The 23011-nt window shown below is 48.7% G+C and overlaps 1 protein-coding gene across 1 annotated transcript in view; it reads right to left on the minus strand.

Annotated features, from left to right (window-relative positions):
- Ago2 (argonaute RISC catalytic subunit 2) overlaps window positions 1-23011 on the minus strand; it is an 83323-nt gene that overhangs the window by 29867 nt on the left and 30445 nt on the right. The window contains exons 2-3 of the mRNA NM_153178.4: window positions 14879-15074; window positions 6502-6622 (exon numbers count right to left, since the gene is read on the minus strand). Of these exons, the coding sequence (NP_694818.3) occupies window positions 6502-6622; window positions 14879-15074 (317 nt within the window). The remainder of the gene's footprint in view (window positions 1-6501; window positions 6623-14878; window positions 15075-23011) is intronic.

Raw genomic sequence — 23011 nt, forward strand, 5'->3', positions numbered from 1 at the left:
CACAAACCAACCACTCAGGTGATGCTCAAAGTGGCTTTGTTATCTGTTGTTGACAAGCTCCCTGGCCGGCTCTGGAATACTTTATCCTCATGTACCCAAAACTCGCAGTGGGGAGATGGGCTCACCTCATCCTACTTTATCTATCACCACAGACACTAGGCTGGCAAACAGCCCAAGGCCCCAGGCCAGGAAAGGGCAAAAAGGGTTTCAGACTGGCTAATGCCACTACCCACAGGAAACAGCCCAGATGTGTGTCCAGAACCTAAGGATGGCTGGTACATCACACAGTACCAATCTAGGTAGGGAAAATGGTGAACTGGCTATAGACTCAACCTCTGAGAACACCGACACCGAGCCAGCTCTTGCTTGGACATCTTTGGAAGAAGGAGTCAAATTGAGAGCAAATATATGTACATTTTGGAATGGCACACCACTTCAAAGAAACAAAGAGGAGAAAGCTGCACCCGGACACAAAGAAGCAGTATTTGCCCCCAAATTTGTGAACTCACAGAAGCAGCTGTGTCTTCAAGATTTCCCTGTTTTCAGCTGCAAGGCCATCTACCCCCATCCCCATAGAAGAGTGACGGCACCAGCAGGTGTCTGGCGTCACAACTGCTATGCTGGCCAGGGGGACAGCTGCAGGGCTTGGTGCCATGTATCCTTTTCTGACAAGGACATGCAGGCCATGTCCTGTTTCAATGCTGTCTAATGGGCCGCTGTGACTCTGCATGGCAATTGTCTGGGAAAACAAGTCACCGCCTGTGCTGGCTAGTTTTTGGTTGTTTTTAGTCATCTTGACACAACTAGAACCCCCTGGGAAGGGGGAGCCTCAACCTTGATCAGACTGGCCTGGGAGCATTTCCTTAACTAATGACTGATGTAGGAGGGCCCAGCCTACTCTGAGTGGAGTTTCTCTTGGGCACATGGTTCTGGGCTATACCCCACCCCCCCCACCCCCACCCAAAAAAAAAAAAAAAAAAAAAAAAAAAAACAAGCTGAGAAAGCCAAGTGGTTCATGCTCATTCTGGTCCCTGCTTTAGCCTCTCCCTCCAGGTTCCTCACTTATCTTTGCTGAATAATGCACTACATCCTTTTATTACTTTAGGGTTTCTCTGTATAGCCCTGGCTGTCCTGGAACTCACTTTGTAGACCAGGCTGGCCTCGAACTCAGAAATCTGCCTGCCTCTGCCTCCCAAGTGCTGGGATTAAAGGCATGCACCACCACCACATGGCCACTACATCCTTTAAGTCACATAAATCCTACCCAAGCCCCAAATTGCTTTTGGTTTTATCCCAGGAACAGAAACTAAATGAGAACAGAAATTGGTATCAGAAGTGGGGTGTTGCTGTGACAGACCTGACCATGTTGCTCTTATGGAAGATTGCTGAAGTATTTGGAACTTAGATCAGAAGTGCTCAGAGACTAATGAGCTTGAAATCTAAGAATGTTAAGAGTAGTGCAGACAGTGGCAGCCTGGCTTGTGAAGTTTCAGGGGAAACAGATCATCAGAACCCTTAGAATGGTATATTTGAATTAAGAGTGTGTTAATGAAACCTTTTGTGCATTAGTGGGGCAACTGATGCTGGTCAGCTGGGGCTGAAGAACCAGCCACAGTTAGTAAGATACCAGGCATCATTGAGATGAAATAGTCTGAGTATTTCCTTAGGTGAGCACACAGAAGCAGTGGTCCAGAGGGGGCCAAGGCTGCATCTCAAGCTGGTAGCCATGCACGATAATGTTTAGATCCTCCACATGGTATCAGTTTTAATGGCATGAAAGCTGCAGGGTTGAAGGAGTCCTGGAAGGAGCTGAGGTTTGATACCACTGGGAAAGTGTAGCCTCATCTGCAGTGACGAACTCATCATTTTGGAGATGTCAGAACCAGGGAATGACCATCAAAGGCACTAACAGGCTTAGTGTAGGGTCAGCTTGAGCCTATGAGATAAACTATGTGTGTTGTAGGTGGCAGACCCAGAAGTGGAACTGCCCAAGTCCTTTAGAGTCCAGAAGATCATGAGTAAGTCCCAGACACTGCATACTAAGCTTCCTTCCTTCCTTCCTTTCCCTCCCTTTCCTTTCCAGAGACAGACAGACTCTCACTATGTAACTTCTGGATAGAACTCAAAGACATTCACCTGCCTCTTTTTCCTTAACTTTGGTTCCTTTCCTCTAGAGAAAGAAAGTATTTAATTTGCTTTTATTTTTATAGAAATCCAATTAAGCAACTTTGGACATTTAATAAACTCTTGTTTTTGTTTTTTTCAGTCAGAGTCTCAGTATGCAGCTCTGGGTGTCCTGGGACTTGTTCTGTAGAACAGTCCTTGAACTCTGCCTGCCTCTGCCTTCTAAATGCTGGGATTAAAGGCACACACCACCACAGCTTAAGACTTTGAATTTTTGAAGTGTTTAAAGTCACTTTTTAAAATCTATTTTATTTTATTTTATTTTATTTTATTTTATTTTATTTTATTTTTTTGAGACAGGGTTTCTCTGTATAGCCCTGGCTGGCCTCGAACTCAGAAATCCGCCTGCCTCTGCCTCCCAAGTGCTGGGATTAAAGGCGTGCACCACCACTGCCCGGCTTAAAGTCACATTTTAATAAGATTTATTTATTTATTTATTTATTTACTTACTTATTTAATGTATGAGAGTACACTGTAGCTGTCTTCAGACATATCAGATCCCCATTACAGATGGCTGTGAGCCACCATGTGGTTACTGGGAATTGAACTCAGGACCTCTAGAAGAGCAGCCAGTGCTCTTAACCACTGAGCCATCTCTCCAGCCCTGAAAGTTACTTGTTTTTTAAAAATTTATTAGATATTTTCTTCATTCCATTTCCAATGCTATCCCAAAAGTCCCCCAAGCCCCCCCCCCCCATTCCCACTTCTTGGCCCTGGTGTTCCCCTGTACTGAGGCATATGAAGTTTGCAAGACCAATGGGCCTCTCTTTCCATGATGGCCGACTAGGCCATCTGAAATCTTTGTGATAAACAAGAAAGAAATGGTACGGTTTAACAATGATGTATTTATGTGTCGGATTGGCAAAAGGTCAACTGTGCTTGTCACTTTGACAAAAATTAAAGTCATCTGGGAAGAAAAGACCCTCAGCTAAGTGCCTCTATCAGATTGGCCTATAGGCAACATGTAGGTTTTCTTGATTGATATTGAAGGGTGCAGCCCACTGTGGATAGCACCACAGTGAAGCAGGTAGTCTTGGGTTGCATAAGCTGAGCAGGCCATGGGAAACAAGCCAGGAATCATGGGTCTTTCAACTTCTCCTTCAGTTCATGCTTCTGCTCTTGCTTTGAGATTTCCTCTTTCTTCTTGCTCTTGCTTTGAGAGATCCTCTGATTTCCTTGGTGATGGGATTATGATCAGGTTTAGTGGTTTGAATAGGAATGGCCCCACAACTGGGCATGATAGCGCACGCCTTTGATCCCAGCACTCGGGAGGCAGAGACAGGCGGATTTCTGAGTTCGAGGCCAGCCTTGTCTGCAGAGAGTTCCAGGACAGCCAGGGCTACACAGAGAAACCCTGTCTCGAAAAAACAACAAAACAAAACAAAACAAAAAAAAGGAATGGCCCCATAGACTGTGTTTGAATGCTTGCCCCATAGGGAGTGGCACTATTAGGAGGTGTGGCCTTGTTAGAGGAAGTGTGTTACTGTGGAAGCAGGCTTTGAGGTTTCCTATGCTCCAGCTAAACCCAGTGAGGCACATAGTCTCCTGCTGACTTCAAATTAGGTTGTAGAACTCTCCAGCACCATGTCTGTCTGCACACTGCCATGTTCCAGCCATAATGATAATGGGCTAAACCTTTTAAAACTGTAAGCCAGCCCCAACTAAACACTTACCTTCCTCTTGTCTCTCTTGCCCTCTTGCTCCCCCCTCTCCCCATTCCCTCCCCTCCCCCTCTGCCTTTTTCTGCCTCTACTACCCTCTTAACTCCCCTCCTCATGCCCCGAATAAACTCTATTCTATACTATTAAAAAAAAAAAAAAGTTTACCTTCATAAACATTGCCCTAGTCAGCGTGTCTTCTCACAGGAATAAAACCCTAAGACATCAGGACGTGAGAGCCAAGCAAACCTGTCCCCCTCTGAATCCCAGTGTCCTTGGTCATGATGATTATGAGCAACAGAAAGTCAAGTAGAACAGAGGCCCTCCAAACACCTGTACCAGTGCATTAGACAAGACAGAGACACAGCTCACAAAGGTATGTGGCTTGTCGGGGTTCCTAGCAACATGTCTCAAGTACAAACACCACAGGGACCCCTAGGGATGCCCATGGCTGCCTGCTGAGCCTCCCCTCCCAGAGCCAGCTGGCTACTAGACAGCTTGAGGCTACTAACAAGGCTACTAACTCAAGATTCCCTGAGCTGGATCTGAGTAGTCACAACTGCCATCTAACAAGGGGACATACTCCACTCTCCCTGGCCCAGGAGGCAGCAGCTCACAAGCTGTAACCTGCAAACAGCTGGCAAAAGAAGGCACAGCTGGACACAGCCAAACACAGCCAAGGATAACATATTAGGCATGGTTTTGGTGAAAAGAGGCTGAGATGTCAGCCCCAAATTTAGAGCAACCAGCATCTAACTTTCCAGTTCCATCCCATCTCAAAGGGAAGCCATGCGCTTGGCAGACACAAGTACACTCGACCCCAAGGAGCTTTCCACGTGGGCTGGCACCGAGATGGACACCTATGGAGAGTGTGAGCTCAGCTCTACAGAGTCTGCTCCTAAGGAAGGTGATGTACACAGGGCACAGTGCCCGTATCAGGTATCACAGTCCCCACTCATCACTAGGCAGAGGCTGAGCTAACAGAGTCAAGGAGAGCCCTTCCTTACTACAGAGGACAAAAAAAGAAAAAGACTGAAGCAAAGCTTTGCTGGTAGTGAAGAAAGGGAAACTATTTTTGATCAGTTCAGACAGAGGGGAACCCCACGCCAGCTTGTCATCTGAAAACACTGACACGGGAGACTAGGATTAAGTTACAAGGGACTGCGCATCTCCAAATGCTGTGTGCGGCCTAGCACAGGCAATCAACTGTGTGTATTATTACCTGCCAGGGGCTGGGAAGTCTTCGGCAGTGGGCTGGGGCTCCTCAGCCTTGCTACTTACACTGCAGTGTGGACGAGAGAGGGGCACATGAAGCCCCCAGACCTGGGATGAAAACCCACACTGCAGCTGAGACCTGAGGCGTACCACACACAGGAGAGGCAGGGCTGCCTACCCTGGCTGCTCCACTCTGCACTAGAAAGGTAGACAGGCTGGCAATGTGAGGTGGCTTTTGTCAGGTCCCATTACTAGGAAAGACATGCATACTATGTCTATTTTCATTCCAGTCTGGGCTGGTAGCTCGTTTGATTGTGTATCTGCATCTGAGCACAAGAGGTGCCACATCCCTCCTTCAGGAGCTTTCTCTTCATGCTCCTCCCAGTGTCTAATTATAAATCTGTACCAACAAAACTGTGAATAAACTCCTTATGCTTTTCTTTCTTATAGAGCTTTAAATAAAAACAATGTGTAAATTAAACACAAAACCTTAAGATCAATAAATCTCCAATTCACAGTATGTTAATTTGCCAGGGAGGGCCTGCTCAGTTCATTCACACCCAGTCCTGGGATTCCCTCCAACTTGGAGCCTTACGCCCATTATCTGTTCCTGGAGTGGCAGCGACAACCCACGTGCCACTGGGGGTGGGGGCAGGGAGATCAGAACATGACACAGAGCTGTGCAGTCAGTGTCCCCTCCCTGCCCTAACATAGTGCGTTCCTGTCAGCACAGAGAGTTGGAGCAGAGCCACCAGGTACCACGACTGCCTGGCCCCACTGGGAATACAGACAGGCACAAAGGAGCCAAGGCTCGTGGTCACTTAGCAACAACCGTTGCCAGGCCTGCAGGAACTGTGCCCGCCCTTCATTCTCAGACTGTCAAAGTCTGGACAGACGCTTTATTACTTTTTAAATAAAGCCACGATAAGGCTAAAAATAATAAGGGAAGGTAACATTTTCTATGGTTACCACACCAGGTTGACTCCTCCTCCTCCTCCTCCCCACTGCAGAGGAGGCGGCTGCAGCACTTCCGCTTTGTTATATTGCCAGCAGAAAACACACACATACACTCACACTCTCTCTCACACACACACATACATACACTCACACACATACACACTCACACACACACACATTCTCTCACACACACACATTCTCTTTCTCACACATACTCTCTCACATATACTCTGTCTCTCTCATACACACACACACACACACACACACACACACACACACACAGTATGTGGTGGACTGTGGGTTGCACTTCGGAGTGTTTTGCATCTGAGCAGCCTCGCTGAGAACCTCAGCGCGCCCTCATGAAGAAGCCCACGCACGGCAGCCGCCCGTGCCTCCCAGGTGACGCGATCTCCTACATAAGAGAAACAAGTAGCCTTGGAAGCTGTCTGAATCTCACCCCACTAGGCCCCGGCACATGCATCCTCACCTTGTCCCTGCCGATCGGAAGGGGCATTGCTGTGTACAGATTCTTCCTTCCATCAAACACTGGCTTCCGGTCCCCGAAGATCTGAGTTTTAAAGTGCTGGACCATGTGCTCCACAATTTCCCTAGAACAGGCAGAGAGTTCAGCAAGACGTCAGTGAGGCTGCGGGCTGGCATCTGTCCGATACACACTAGCTTTGAAGGCCCTTTAGGAGACCAGGGGTTCCATCTGTCATGTGGCTTTCTACCCTCTTCTGTGGGGGGAGGAAAAAAAAAAAAAAGACAACCTAGAACCTGAAGTAGGCTCATCTCATTTTTCTGGTCACACAAATGTGGGAGAATGTTCTAATGAGTTACATGGGGCAGATAGTGTTTGCTACCATAACATCAGAGTACCAAGGGTCACTGAAGGGGTAACTGTTGGAATTTCTGTCTCAAAGTTGTAGAATAGACACCCATACCTCTGTTGTGAGTCTGTGTGTCCATGGTAGTCCACAAACCCCCAACCCCACTTTTTACAGTCACAGGCATGGTGCATAACCATCACCAACATCTTTCCAAATAAATCTCCTCACTCACTATTCCCCAAGGCAAGCAGAAGGTAGTTAGTTGTACAGACATCTAGAAGGAAGCCCTGCGGACTAGGCTCGCCCCAGGCCCGCCCCAGGCCCCTGACCTCACTAAGCTGTTAAAGCGAGCCCTCAGGATCACCTGTGCACTCTGTACTCTAGAGCAGTCTGCATGCTGAACACATGGGCGGCAGCAAACCACCAGGTCTCAACCTGGCCAACAGGGAGCAAATAGCCCCACTTCTCGAGAACCTACAGGTCACACCACCATCGCCACGTTCCATGCAGGGACACTGAAGTACAGAGGCGGTGAGAGGCTACTGAGGGAGCTCTCCACTGCACCCCACTTTCCGGCCCTGGGAACTGCTGTGCAGTAACTGGCGGGTGCGGGGGGGGGGGGGGGGGGACTATTCTCCTTGGGGCACGGAGTTAAAAGTTTGCTCAGACTGCCTCCCACCCCAGCCTTTCCAGAACACTATGAACAACCCAAGCTTTTACACAGACACATTAAATATTTTAAAACTGCTCTTCTATTTTGTTGTTTTGAAAAAAGATTTTTGCTTTATTTTTAATTACATGTATTATTGTGTGTGGGTGTGTGCATGCAAGCACAGTGCCTGTGGAGGGCAGGAGATCCCCTGGAACTGGTTAGCTGCTTGCTGTGGGTGCTGGGAAATCTACTAACCCTCCTGCCACAGACTCTAAGGGTCACTATTTTTTTTTTTAAACGTAGATATCTGTGGCCTGATGTAATCCTACTGTGTATCTTAAGAAATAGGACCTCATTACTGTACACAATGGAGCCACGTTGCCTATAAATGTAGATATCATCAAACTATACTAACAGCAGGGTACGCCATTGATTACGTTCCCTGGGTCTCAGAAGGTTGACACCCTGTATCTGTCCTTTTGAGATAATGACTTAAAACTACGATACCAGGCCAGGGGACAGGTAATATTGTTACTTTAACACATTCACCCAACTAAATTCTAAACCATTCTAAAACCTAAAATTCTGCATTCTAAAACCACTAGAGCAGACCACAGAGAGGCTCAAGTCTGGCCAGAAGGAAAGGGGGATGGAGGAAGCGGTACACTTCCCCTACAATAACTTCATTTTGCATGAGTCTAGCCATGCCCTCAAGCAACAAGGCATCTAGCTATCTCCTGAGGGCTGGCTGTATGGGATTCCCATTAGGCCAGGCTATACTGAGGGACATATGACACTGCTGGAGGGTGGGCTACACAGGACTCACCATGGTGTCACAGTGCTAACAATGACAGATCTCTGGCCATCAGAGGCTCCATGTTGGGCCCATCCTGGCTTTCACAGAGACTGCTGTGCATGGAACAATGGGGAAAGGACAAAGGCCAGGGTGGGGGCAGCAAGGCACAGTTATGCCTGGGACCTGGGAAAGCATGAACGCAGCACTCAGCTGCCTGCTGCTGAGCCCATTTTGCCAAGCTGTACTGCAGGGCTCTTCTCCACTAGGGATGGGAGTGGGGTCCTGGGGAGACACCATATCACCATGCAAGCACACTGGAGCACTGGCTGCTTCCTGAGGAGAGATCCCACAATGAGGCACCACACTATTTGAACATCACTTGGACCTGAATCTGGCCTCCCACAACTAACAGCGAAATGAAGAACATTAAAGGTTTGCATATCTAACCAGTCAGGAGCTCTCCCAATCATTTGCAAGTCTAGTGGGCTGGCCCTTGCTTCAGTCTGCAGCACCCAGCCCCCTCAGTTGCCGAGAGACTGAACTGACGCAGTTTCTAACCATGGCAACCTCAGCTTCTTACAGATGTGACGCCGAGCGACAGGAAAAGAGCAGCAGCGTCCGTAAAACACCACGTGACCATTGCCAGCCACACACCAGTGCCTGGTGGGAGCCTGAGTCGGGCCTCCTTTCAGAAAGGGTTTCCTGTGGATGGCTGTGGATGGCGTGACAGGAACCTGATAGGAACCACAGAGGCCCAGGTGACAGCAGAGTCTCGGCCCACCCTCTTTCCAGTCTGGAGGGTGTGCACTACAACAGGGAGACCAACAGGTTTCTGACCCAAGAAGCTATCAAGCAAGCTGACACACCCACTTATCAATCTTCATTGAGACACATAAAAGACCCTCAGCACCGACCAGTTCAACCCAGCCAGGCCAGCAGCCTTTGTGCAGAAATGGGCTTGTTACAGGAGCACATTGACTGAAAGGATCACACCTGATGTTTAGCATTTCTAGGCACATTGTTCAGCAGGTCAGATAACAGAGCCTAAGACAGTCACTCTCCTCCAGCAGCTGCGACAGAAGCGGCACCAGCAAGGGGCACTTCCTTCACCAGGTACCAGTCCCGCTGAGGATATCAGTCTACAATACATATTAAGGCTCTCCCCCACAATGCACTTGGCTTTGGACTCAGCCTCTTGCCCTAAAATGCACAGAGGCAACTGTTTGGGGAACAGGGTTATTGGGGGTGGTACATTCTGAGCTTGGAATTCACTGTGGGTCTAGAACAGTTTCAAAGCCACAGCCCAGGAGATCAGCAAAGCCCAGAGCTGCAGAGGTGGCAATTTCTAAGCCAAAAAAGATGGCAACTGGGTTGATTCCCTCAACATACTGCACATGACATCCCATAGGTGAGTCAGGATTACAGTGTGTGAGTGTGTGGTTCAGCCACAAAGGTGGCATATGGCCTAAGGGAGATAGATAATGCATGGTGACAATTCCTATAGAAAGGGACTGTATATAGCACAAACGCCAAGTTGGTGGTCACACAAACCAAAAGGAATCTTCAAGGGGTCTAGGAGGTGGCTCAGTCAGGGAAGTGCTTGCCACAGGCTGAGGGCCTGAGTTTTGATCACTGTGCTGGAGAAACAAAGAGAGCTGGATTCTACGAGCTCAAACGCCAGCCAGCCTGGTGTAACCTGTAAGCTTCAGGTCCATGTGACAGACCCTGACACAGAAACAAGGACAACAACGCTTGAGGAACGACACAGAAAGTTGACCCCTGATTTCCACACACATATTCACTCACACACACACACGCACACACCACATTTAAGGGAAAGCAATAAAAGTTATCCCAATTCACAGAGTATTTTGCTTCTTAGCTCACAGCCCCCTTGACATAAACTATCCCTGGCCTAGCATGTATAGAGCCACAATTCTGAGGCCAGCATTGTCCATGCATTTCGAAAGGCCAAGAAACATGAATCCCAAAAGATTTACACATGGGCACACTGTAGTCATATAATGGAAAAGTAATATTAAAAATAAGAATATTATTAATATTACTAAAGAACTAGCTCAGCAGTTAAAATTGGCTGTTCTTGTATAACATCCAGTTCAATTCCCAACACTCACGCGGCAGTTTATAACTGTCTGTAACTCCAGTCCCAGGGGAGCCACTTCTGGCCCCTGCTGGTTCCATGCACACAGGTGGTACACAAACACACAGACCAAACACTCATACACATAAATAAAATTAACTTGCCAACTTTTTTTTTCTTTTGTGTATATGTTTGAAAGAAAGTCATTGTTCAACCCTGGCTGGTCTGGAACCTTCTATGTAGACTGGTCTGGCCTTCAACTTAGAGATGTGCCTAAATGTTGAGGTTAAAGGCATACAACACCCAGCTTGACCTCAGAAACAAAGGGTGTTCAACTGCAGGGACCCACATGGTGCCAAGAGAGAACGGACTCTCCTGGGTTGTCCTGCATGCACAGTGCAGGATGTGGGCTCTTTCCCTCACAGACAGACACACATGATAAATAAATATAATAAAAACTTTAAATTTAAAAGCTGGGTTGGCAAAATAGCCTACCACCCAACAACCGGAATGTGAACCCTGAACCCCACATAAAGATACAACTCTACAGAGCCCAGGCCTCCTAGCTGGAGTGGGTCTTCTGCCCTGGCCTCCTAATGCTAGGATGGTAAGTGTGACCCCCGTGCTTGCTTATAAGTCACATATAAGAAAGAATAGTCAAATATAAAGGAGACATCTCCTAATTATGGGATGGTTAGTTTGTCATTAAGACAGGACAATTAAAAGCATTGTGTGATGGTGCAGGCCTTTAATCCCAGCTCTCAGAGGCAAGTAGATCTCTGAATTTTAGACCAGCCTGGTCAATACAGAGAGCTTGAGGCCAGCCAAGACTACATAGCAAAATTCTGTCTCAAAAGCAAAACAACAACAAAAAGACAACAATCAGAGCCAGGCAAACAGTATGTGGGTGAGGTGTTTGCTGCAGTTTCTGATAACCTGAGTTCCATCCCTGGGACCCACATAGGGAAGGAGAGACGTTCCACAAGTTAACCTCTAAGCAAGTGTGTGTGTGTGTGTGAGTGTGTGCGCGTGCGTGCGTGTATGTGGTGAGCATGCATACAAAAGGACAATGAATTAATTAAGTGTTTAAAAAACAAAGATACAATAACTAACAAGCACACATGAAGCCCAGTAGAAATCTCACTGGCAGAAAAGCGAATCCCCACCATATTTGTATGGGAGGGTATGTGTTCCCTTGGCAAACCTGGTCGGAAGAAATAAAAGAAATTTAAAATACTCGGGGGTGAAAGAAACTTCATACAGAGCCCAGAAACACTAAATATACCATAGAACCTGACGTGGTGGGGCAGGCCTTTGGTTCCAGCGGGAGGCAGAGGCAGGGAGATCTCTGAGTTTGACACTAGCCTGGACAGCCAGGGCTAAACAGAGAAACCCTGTCTTGAAAAACCCTGGGATGGTGGGGTGTGTGGGAGATACTATGGACCCTGGCGTGGTGGTAGATGCCTTTGATACTTGGAAACCAGACGTAGGCAGATTTCTGAGTTGGAGGCTAGCTTGCTCAATACAAGAATTCATTTTTTAAAAGAAAAAAAAAAGGGTATACATGTGCACATACAATATGAACAACTTTCTACTGGAAAACTCCATAACTTTGATGACATGTGTAGAATCCTTAAAAGTGTATACACCCAAGTACACACAAAATAAAACAAAGGGGGTGGGGATCCTGATATCCGAGGGAAAAAATTAAGCTGAATTCCTACAAACACAGATCCCGGCCCAAAACAACTCCAGTAACAATTTGGGAGATTTATAACAGCAGAATTGCACAGATCTTACAGTTTTTTGTATGTGTATGAAGACATGTGGAGGTGAGGTCACCTACCCTACAGTGTCATCTGTCATTCTCTACCGTGAGACAGGCTCTCTCATTTGCTCTATGGGCCAGGCTAGCCTCTCCTACCTCTTCCTCCCACTACAGCATCACTGGGATTACAGGAGTGAGCTACCCTGGGCAGCTTCTGTGGGCTCTGGGGACTCAAACTCAAGTCCTTAAACCCGATGAAAGAGAGCTGACTTAGCAATCCACCTCCCAGGCCTGAATCTCACACCTTGCAACTTTCTGGATTATATGCTACACAACCCTGACACAGAAATCTAACAAGACAAGACAATTACAGATTTGCACCCCACAGACAGAAATTCACAAAACCAGTTCTATTCAGAAAGAGTCACGAGTTTCAGATGCACAGCTCATTTTTTAAAACACAACATGTGTTAATCTGAAAAAGATGACAAGATATGACCAGCAATCAACTCAGCAGTGACAGAATTCAACTGACTGGTGGCCACTACTCTCGGCAGATAAGGATAATAACTGACTGAAATCATCTTAAAGAGGAACCAACTGCTTCTCAATTAAAATCAGTAACAGGGCAGGGGTGGTCTCTGCCCTGCCCAGGCTCACTGTCCAGCTAGGTTTCCTTCACACTGCATTGATGAAAGTAAAACATAAGATGCATTGTAAACCAGAAAGAGAGAAGCCAAACCCTCCTTATTAAAAACCATATTTAAGTTGGGCTGGAGAGGTGCCACAGTGGATAGAACACTTGTTGCTCTTCCACAGTACCAGGGTTGGTTCCCAGCACTCACATGATGGCTCCCAACTACCTAGAACTCCAGTGCCAGGGGATCCTCTTCCTTCAGTCTCCGTGGGCACCACATGCACATGGCACTCAGACATACACACAGGAAACACTTGTAAACATTGTCAAATAAATCAACATATTCTCACTCAGATAAAATTCACACTTGCAGGTGTACAATTCAACGATTTAGTGGGTTGGAATTTGAACACCATCTCACTGGTCTAAGCTTGATAGATGTCCATTGCCCAAAATAAACATCTGTGCTCTCTGACTGTCACTCATCTGTGTCTGGAAAATGACATTTTAAGATGCTAGCCACAAAAACAAAGACTATAGCAATTTAGATTCAAAATTGTAATAACCTAAAAGTAGTCCCAAAGGCTTTCTGGAAAACCCACCACCACCTTATTCAAAGAAACAATCTAGATTTGGAAAAACAATCTCAAAGAAGTCAGCATTGTGAGACTCCAGTCTAGAGTTAAGGTTGCCTCGTTTGTGTGCATGGTCTGGGTTCAACCCCCAGCACCACACTAAAGCAGGTTCTGCCACAGCCACATGCACGGCTGACTGACCCTCCCTTTCAAAGGGGCTGTGATAAATAGACAAGCACAGAAAAGCCTCCACAATACCTCACCTCACGCTGCACACAAAAAGCAGTTCAGGATGAAGCACAGATCTCAACACAAAAACTACAACTCTTCCAAAGCAACAGGATCTTTATGACCTCTGTTGACAGACTTCCTAGGGATGACACCTGCCACTTTCAAAGTTCATAAACTCAACTCCAACAAAACTTGGAAGTTTTACTTGTTAAAAGACACTGTTTTAAAAACAAACAAAAAACCTAATACAAACAAAAACAAATTTCAGACTTCAGACTGGAAGAGAATATTCCCAGCAGACTCCAGATGATCCAGAACCAAAGGACAGGCAGAAGGCGTCAGCACTCCTCCCGTGTCACTCCTCCCGTGTCGCGGGGACACTCATCAAGTGTCACTAGGGATGAGGAGCGAGGCCACAGGAGCAGATACACCCCCCACAAGAGCAGCAGGAACAGCTCAAAAACTGACAAGCTACGGATAAACCACTTTACCCAACTTATTGATGGAGACGACACACTGCGCCTGCCTGGGACACACCCCATTCCCACAACTATGAGGAAGGAAAGCCCATGTCTATTTTAAAAGGGGAGGGAGAAAGAAAAGGGTTTTCTCTTATGGTGCTTCATGACACCCCAAGTGTTACCAGGCAGAAGAAAGGCAAATTATCAAGTATTCTATGAGGGCTAGGAGGTTTCCTGGTGGCTATAATGTTCTCATGAGAACTAGTTCAGATCACCAGAACCCATGCAAGTGCCAATCAGGCTTGGCAGCCACTGGTGGCAAAGGGGCACTCCAGAGCAAGATAGATTAGCCCAGCAGAGCTCTGGATTTAAATGACAGACCTTACCCCCACGAGGTGGAAAGTGATGGAGAAGATGCCCAACGTCAAACCCAGGACTCCACACATGGACATGGACCTGCCTGCCTACACACACACACACACATACACACACACACACATTCAATGTAATATCCCCTAAAAGTAACTACTATAATATACAAAACAATATAGATAAATCCCAAAAGACAATTCTGGACCAAAGAAATGAGATTGCATGGCTTCTGTAGGCAGGACATAGTAAAAGCGGACAAAAGGTGGAACTATGTGACTTATGGTCAGGCTAACTCAGAAGTGATGGATACACACACCTACTAAAACTCTGGGGCAGGACATTTACAAAGTTGGGGTTCTACTATACTCAAATTACATCTCAATGCCAAAACCAATGAAAAAATACATCCTAACAACTTCCTGGGACAGGGTCAGAAGATACCTGTTCACTCTCCGAGGGCATTTCTCAGGTTTGATGTCCAATTCATAGTGATAGATGTCAATTTTGGGGATGTCCATTTCAAAGAAATTGGCCTGTAGTTTGATTGTTCTCCCGGTGGTGCCGAAGTCCGGCCGAGGTGGAGGTTTGAAGGCATATCCTGGGATGGGTGATGTTGTCGGAGCAGGAGAAGCAAGAACTGGAAAACAGTAGGGAGACAGCAGGCATCAGGGCGTGCAAGCTCAGACTTGCTCCTGAGAGTCATGGTGCACCCTAACCTTCCCACGCCCTTTGGATCCCGAGGCCCAAGCCTCTCCATGGGCTCCACCACCTCCGTTTCCCCTCTGTTCATACCTTCTTACCACCTCATGGCATCCCTGTGCAGCTCCACCTCATCACAGGGACCCCTACCTACCAGGGGCCAACAAGGGACAGGGACAGGCAGCTTGCTGGCCCGTGACTCTGCCAACCCCCCACCCACACTTCTTGTTCTTCCAGATCACCAAGAGAGGATTCCTCTGCTGGGGACTTTCACCTCTCTCTCACCCAGACTCAGAGCTTTCACACTGTGGTCACAGCTAGCCTCCCTTCCCCAAGCTCAATGGTGCACCTCACTTCCCCTGCTCATCCCCTCTGGCACCACCCCTCTGCGCTCCCATGTGATCATGCACAGCACAGGAACCTTGGGTAGGCCCAGGGGTTTTAACACCTCTGACTCTAACACCTTGTCTACAGCTCAGGTATGTGCCAGTGCCGGGTAACTCAGCCTTTCACATCTCAGCCCTCCCTACTTGGCCATTTCCAACCAGTGTCCCAATCCAGGTCCAGAGAGGAACTCAACCCATCCCCCCTCCTCTTCAGTTCCTTTATTCCCACCCCGGGGTGCTGTGCTACCATCCCAAGGTCAGAGAGGGTACAACAGAAGCTCAGGCATACCGAATGGACTCTGCCACTGTGCAAGGAAGCCAGGAAGACTCCGAGTCTCTATAAAGTACCCTTAGCAAGCATCAGAGTCCTGGGTCCAGAGAGTCCAGCTTTCCTGCTCCCAGTGCTCACATACACAATGCCATTTTGGGACTTCTATAGGCTGCATGGGCTCACACAGGCTCTGGCCCTGGAAATTCCCACTCAAGAACCTCATCCCAGCAATGGACCAAGCTACACTTCCAGTGATGTTTTAACCCAAACCCAACCATCAACTTAGGGTGTGCTGGGGTAAGTCAGATTACCTCAGGTTACCTGTGCTGCCAATGGGGAACTGAAGCCATGGAATACATCGAGGAAAGCAAGACCCACCAGACAAGACTTATCGGTGACACAAGTGACACAAGGCAAAGGTATCCCCAGTATTTCTCAAATCCTCAAACCCCGCTTTTGCTCTGCTTTGGCTCTGAGGCAGATTTTGCTCTACAGTCCCAGTCGGCCTAGAACTCACTACATAGGAACAGGCTGGCCTCCAACTTAGCTCTCTCCTACACGTCTCCTGAGCGCACGCACCAGTACAGGCATGCACGGTGACTCTGCTTTTGACGTAGACATGGGAAAGTGTCACATGAACTCCAACACCAGTAGATGACTAATAACAAATCTAGGAAAAATACAACTATGTATTTGTTTGATAACAGACCACTTGGGATTTTCATTGAAATGCCCTGTGTCAAGAGATAAGCCACCGGAGTTTTTTTTTAAAACTCCAACAATCCCCATTGACAAATCACTGGGAATAAACACTCCACCAGAAACAGTACCTCGAGCTGTCTCGGGAGTCTGGGGCTTGCTCACTCTCTGTTCTGTTTTCTCCAAGAAAGCTAAAGTGGCACTTAGCTGAGCGGCGCTGGAAGCAGTCAGGTCTCTCCTCTACACTAATGGGACTTCAGAGGACATGGTTACAGATGTGAAAGCAGGCACTCGTCCACCAGCCCCCTCTTAAGGCCCTAACGTGTTGGGGGCCTTAAAAGGAGGAGAGAAACTGTTCTCTACGCAAGCTTCTCCTTTCTGGATGATTAACACCCAACAGGAGGAAGTCAGTATTAGCTCTCCAAGACACCCGCCATCCTTCCCTCCACAGACCTTGACCAGGACACAGAATAACCAGGTGAACAAACCTACCTGACCTTCAGGTCAAAGAAGACTTAACAAAAGAACAGTCAACGGACTGTGGTCCCTGCTCCCTGCTCTCAGGTGGTCACCACTGGTCCAAGCAGAGGAAGCTGAGAACAGGATCAGCCAAACCACAGTCAGGAAGCTCAGACACACTGTGTGGGAGCCAATTATCGCACGTGGTTGGGCAGACCCCCCCCCCCCCCCCCCCCCCCCGCTTACAAAGTCAACGAAAGAAGCGTGCCTGGGAAGCCCAGCCCAGGGTCCACCCCCCTTCTGTCACCATTGATGTGGTCTCAGCACCCAGACCTGGCCACAGCATATTTTCAGACTCTCACTTCTAGGGTCACCTGGAAGCCCACCCCCTATCGCCAGCTATGGGGACTGCAGAGTGTCACCAGCCAGCTGGGGCTGCAGGCAGCATCAATAAAGGGAATGGGGAAACATGAAGTGTGATTTCACAAGACACTGTTTCCATTACCTCTGGAAGGAATGACAAGGCAGCTACTTCATAGAGAGCAACAGAGAGTATAAAATCACATCTGGCCCTTACAAATTCTCTGTCCTAGACCTCTTCCTAAGTACTGCGATCCCATGATCCCTCTTCTGAGACACCAGAGACCTATTTTTATCACTCCCGGGGAGCCCCAAGTGCACACTGCCAAACAAGCAGGAGGTTCAGACCCAAAGCCCTGGAGAGAAGCTGGCTCCGTGTGAGCACAGAGCTCCCAAGAGAAGGGAGCAGAGCAGGGAAACAGCTAAGCTTGTGAGGTATAGGCTCTGACCCGACAGATAATGTGCCAAGCTCGAGGCAAAAGGCGGCACGCCCCCACACCCCTCCTTTCTGACACTGAGGAGGAAAGCACCAAAGACTCCCAGGTGGCTGGCCCTGTCCTCTGTATCCTCCGGGCACAGCCCTCAGATACCCAATGTCCCTTCTTCCCCAATCCCAGAAGCACTCAGACACCTGCTCTGGCAATTGGTCTCCTACCCTTGAAGGTCCTGAATGTTCCCAGCTGCCTTCTCAGGAAATCCTTGGGACCAAGAAGGCAAATCCTATCTTTCACCTAGGAGGCCTCAGGGAGGGGCAGTGTCCCCTACTAAAGCCCTAGATGATGTACCCAGCTACTGCTCACTGCTGGAGAGGGTTCCCCGGCAGGGAGACTCCCAGGACACAATCCCAGCGTGGTGCCAGCGTGGTAACAACGCCGGCACCCAGTGTTTGCCTACTCGCTGATCACTTAGCACATTTGTTTGAGAGCTCCATTTTTAGAGCCCCATCACAAACAGAAAGGGAAACACAGAGAATGAGTAACCAACTTCCTGTATGAGCAACCGCGTCCAGGAGACCAAAAGATCTGGTGTTTGCGACAGATGCCAAGAGAGGCCCAAGCCTGCCGCAGTACACGATGGCCTCAAAAGTCCTGGGGCACATAGGGGATCTGCACAAGGGAGACTGCTGAGATGCCTACCCTCCCACCTCCTACCTGGAGCATGGGTGCGCATATATCCAGCCTCCCTATAAGAGACAGCACTGTACCCTGGAAACATTTGCTATGCCCACGTGCTCAGTTTAAGCACAAACACCAGCTCCAGACAACAAACATGGGACATCGGGGACAGACTAGGGACCAGGTCACAGGAAGGTCCTGGGAGCAACCTACCACACACTTGCACTGTAGGCTTGGAGTGCCCTGAGTCCCTAGCATAGGGCCAGCCTCAGCCTCCCACACCAGGACTGACTAGCAAAAAAAGAAAAAGGAAAAACAAAACAAACAAACAAAAAAGAAAACCAAAAAATCCATGGCACGTGTGTAGTAGGGGGTGTGCAGCAGCAGGATGGGTCTACTCTACCCATATTCCTACCTGCCCTCAGGCACCTAGGAAAGGGTCCTGAATCCTGTGACTCGGCCCTGACAACCCAGGTTACCAGCGCACTATCCACTTCTTGCCGTGGGACAAGGATGCTGGATGTTGTTGGAGCATCATGTACAACCCAGAGCAGCACTGTGTAGTCAACATTTCCTGGGAGAACTTGCTTCCTGAGGGATGTGGAGAGGCCCTGGGTGGAATACCCAGTCCATTCCTCGCAGGGCCGTCAGGAAGTGGGTGGTAGACAGATGGTCCCCACCCAGATAATGTGCCAAGCTCGAAGAGCCCTGCTGCAGGCCAGCAACCTATGCTTGCTACAAACTACTACCAAGGAGGGTCACAATGCCTTCTGGAAAAACCTATATCCTCCCTCTCCTTACAGGCTTAGGAACAGGGGACCTGACTGCCCTGGCTGCTGCGCCTCTCCTGGCCTGGCCCTCTGCACAGGCCCTCAGGAATGTTCTCAGTCAACCAGGGACCACTCTTAGTCAAGGGGCCTTGCGGCTTCTTCTCTGCCCATGGTGGAGCTGAAACAGAGCCATTACTGTAATATACTTTTATTCTCTCCAACCTTGATAATAAAAAATTACAGAAGACAGAGAAAAGTAGACTAAAACCACAGAGAGAGTCACCACAAGACAATCCCTGTGAAATGAACCTCAAAGCACACATGCCCCAGCTAGACCTGACTGGGTTTTTCCACCCCACCCCACCCCTCGTCCTTCCTTTAACATTATACCATGCCCAGACCTCCAAACCACCTCAGGGTTTTCCAAACTCCCTCTGGACCACACAGTCTAGGCTGACGCCCCTGAGAGAACACACCTCTATCTCCCTTCATCCCGGGACAGAAACCAGGACCCACATCGGGAACTCCGACAGCACCCGCCCTCAGCACTGACTGCCCATCTTCCTGCCCTGTCTTCTTCAGGCTGAGGCCTCTTGCCTACAGCTTCTCAGAACTAAAGTATCCACCTCACTGAGCTCCTCCGTGGCCCTCACCCTGGCCCAGGCACTTCACAGCTTAGGAGCCCACCAGAGGTGATCCCTGTATAGATGACACTTTGTGGCATCAGAGTGTGCTGTGGAACCAAGGACCCAATGGGAGCCAGAGGCTACACAACTCTGTGGGTCTGTGTGTCACCTCCAGCCACCCTTACCTCAGCATTCCACTCCTACACTGCAACTCCACATTGAATTCTGAGACTTCCTTTCTTTCTTTTCCTTCCTTCCTTCCTTCCTTCCTTTCTTCCTTTCCTCTTTCCGGATGGTCTCGTGTAACCTAGGTTAGCCTCCAACCTGCTATGTAGACAAGGCTGACCTTGAATTCCTAGTCTCCCTGCCTCTAGCTTGCCAGTGCTAAGATATAGGTGTGCATCACCACATGTATGCAGTGGGGTTTGAACCCAGGGCCTTTTGCATGCTAGACCAGATCTACAAGCTGGCTATCCCAGCCCGGCATTCTGACCATCTTTTCCTTCAGGACGAATGAATGCTACACTGAAAACCTGGCAAGCTTAGTCCTGTCTGTCCCAGTACCTGTCCTCGACACACTTCTCAGGTGGCAAGAGACCCAGCTGGCCCATGGGCAGCCACCCTTACTAGCACTGTGGTATGCTTCCCATCACCTGTGTGACTCTGCAGTTACGTATGATGAAGAAGTCCTTATTTTGTATCACATATTAAATTTGGTATTTTGATGGCTTTAATTCAGTATGACTAATTTGATCTATCAACCTATATATTTTGTTTCTGCCATGAAAATCATTATTCTAGAAAAATTCCCACACCAGCGTCACCAGACTGACAAGGGAACTCGTGATCTGAACATGTGAGAAGCAGCTTCCCTGGGTCTCTAGGGCCGGTGTGGCCTCGTCTCTAAAGGCAGAAGCAGGTACCCAGCCCCGAAAGCATCAAACCTGCCCTTAGACTGGTTATAGGGGATGGGCAGGCTAACTGTTTCTCTCTAGGGGTCTTTTGGAAAAGGCGGCACCTGCCCTCCTGAGGCAGGAGCAGCTGGAAGGTCAGGCCAGCACCCTGCAGACGTGGTAGGGACTCTGCTGTCACCATGGCTGCAACAATGTGCGTCAGTTCACCATTTATCACTGCCATGGCAACCGGCCTCTCCTGCGCCTGCTCATCATGCAGGCTGCTGGCATGGGCGGCTTCGAGTTTGATTCAGGAGGCTGGTGTCCTGAGGAAGCCCGACATTGGCACCCCCACATGGCATCCTGGCACGGACATACATGTAGCTATCATGTAGCCCTGGGACATGACCTAGGCATTTCATATGCTCCCATATACAAGTGCTTTGGGCTCATGTGACGGCCACTCTGGGATGTGTAAATAGAAGGGTGTGACTGTTTAGAGATTTTTCTGTAGAATTAACCATAGGAAGGGGTGTGTGTGCACACTCACAATCCCAGATTGCAGGAGACTAAGACAGGGAACATGAGGTAAGAGGCCAACCTGAGCTACCTACATAGGAAGACGCTGTCAACTAGGAAGACAAAACAAAAACCTAAAACAACAACAAAATGAGCAACCCTTCAAGGGCTCGAGCAATGGCCCCCAGCACCCACACGGGGCAGCTCACAAACAGGGTGCCAATTTCAGGGGCACCTGCATTCACATGGCACACACAGACATGAATAGAATAAACCTTTTTTAAACAAACATTTAACCTGTTCAGCTAAGACAATGCCTGCATATCCACCCACACACAAGTCAGGCTTTCATTAGGGGCCTACTGTGTGGCAAGCACACATCTTGTTGCCACCGTATACCTGTGCCTGCTGGACTACAGGTGTCATGTGACAAACCACCTGGAGCAGGAAGTCACCTTGGAAACCAGGAGTCACCTTGGAAACCAGGAGAAAACTCCCACCCCTTGCTTGCTCAGACTACTGCATCATTGGACAGGTTTGGGTCTAGTGCTCAGAGACATAAGGGGGCTACTGCACCACATCTGAGGGTCTCAGTGTGGGGGGGGGGGGAGGGAGGAAAGCATAGAGGACAGCTGCCACCCTTCCCAGAAGGCCGCTTCCTGTCACCACCCACCTGCAGTCCCGCTATGACATCTAAGTATGAGTTGTATGACCTTTAAACAGAACAAAGGTTGTATGACTTCACTCCTGGGTGACTTACATGAGGGAGTGGGCCCCAGTAAACCAAGTGCTGCGACAGTCCTGACAGTCCTGAGCTCAGAGCCCCAGGACCCATTAGAAAAGCCACCTGGAGGGCCAAAAGAAACAGATTCCTGGGGGATTGACTGGTCTGCTAGTCTAGCCCTCCCTGGAGCAGTGGGCTCCAGGTTCAAAGACACTGTCTTTTTAATAAAATTTTAAAAATGGAGACACCCGATGGCATGGCTTTAACATTACACACACACACACACACTCCATATGAATATCTCAACACCAACAGTAGCTTAAGAAGCTAATAATGAGCCAGTTGTGTTGGCTCCAGCCTGTATTTCAGCATTCTGAAAGCTGAAGCAGGTGTACAGCTGTGACTATGACGATGTCTGTGCCATACTAAGTTCCATCATAGAGTAAGAGGAACTCAGCCTCAAACCAACAAACAAAAACAAAAGGCCTGACTCTGAAAGACAAGCAAGCCCAGGGCAAGTGGAACCCAGGGCTCTTCCTCCAGGACCCAGCCTAGCCTCAGGCATCCACGAAGGGAGAGGGGAACACTCCGAGATTGCAGAGTTCTTCCCAGGGCTGGGCTTCAAAGCCAATATCTTTGAAGGCACATAGCTCATCTTGTAGAAGTCTGTGCTCACACTGAACATCGGCCAGAAATTATGAATGAAAAGCGTGTGACACACAGCCAGGGAAGCCAACCCATACCACACCGTGGACCACAACAGGCATGGACACCAGCACCTTTCTGCCACTGTCAGCCCCACAGGAAAGCATCTACAGACGCTTCATGGTTGGGTGACTTGTATGGGTTCTTGGCTAGACAAGTCAGGCCAAAGCTGGACACTGCAGGCTCCAGAACAGAGAGGAAGCTGACAGCTTGCAGGAGCACAGACTGATGGTAGGTTCTGTCAAACAGGTGCTTTTGGGAGACTCGGGATGCATCGCATAGTTGACGATCCTACGATCCTACTGTGCAGCTAGCCACATGCCACCCACACTGACAGAGCTACATTAA

Source organism: Mus musculus, chromosome 15, assembly GCF_000001635.26.
Source record: "Mus musculus strain C57BL/6J chromosome 15, GRCm38.p6 C57BL/6J".
Taxonomy (NCBI): Eukaryota; Metazoa; Chordata; class Mammalia; order Rodentia; family Muridae; genus Mus; species Mus musculus.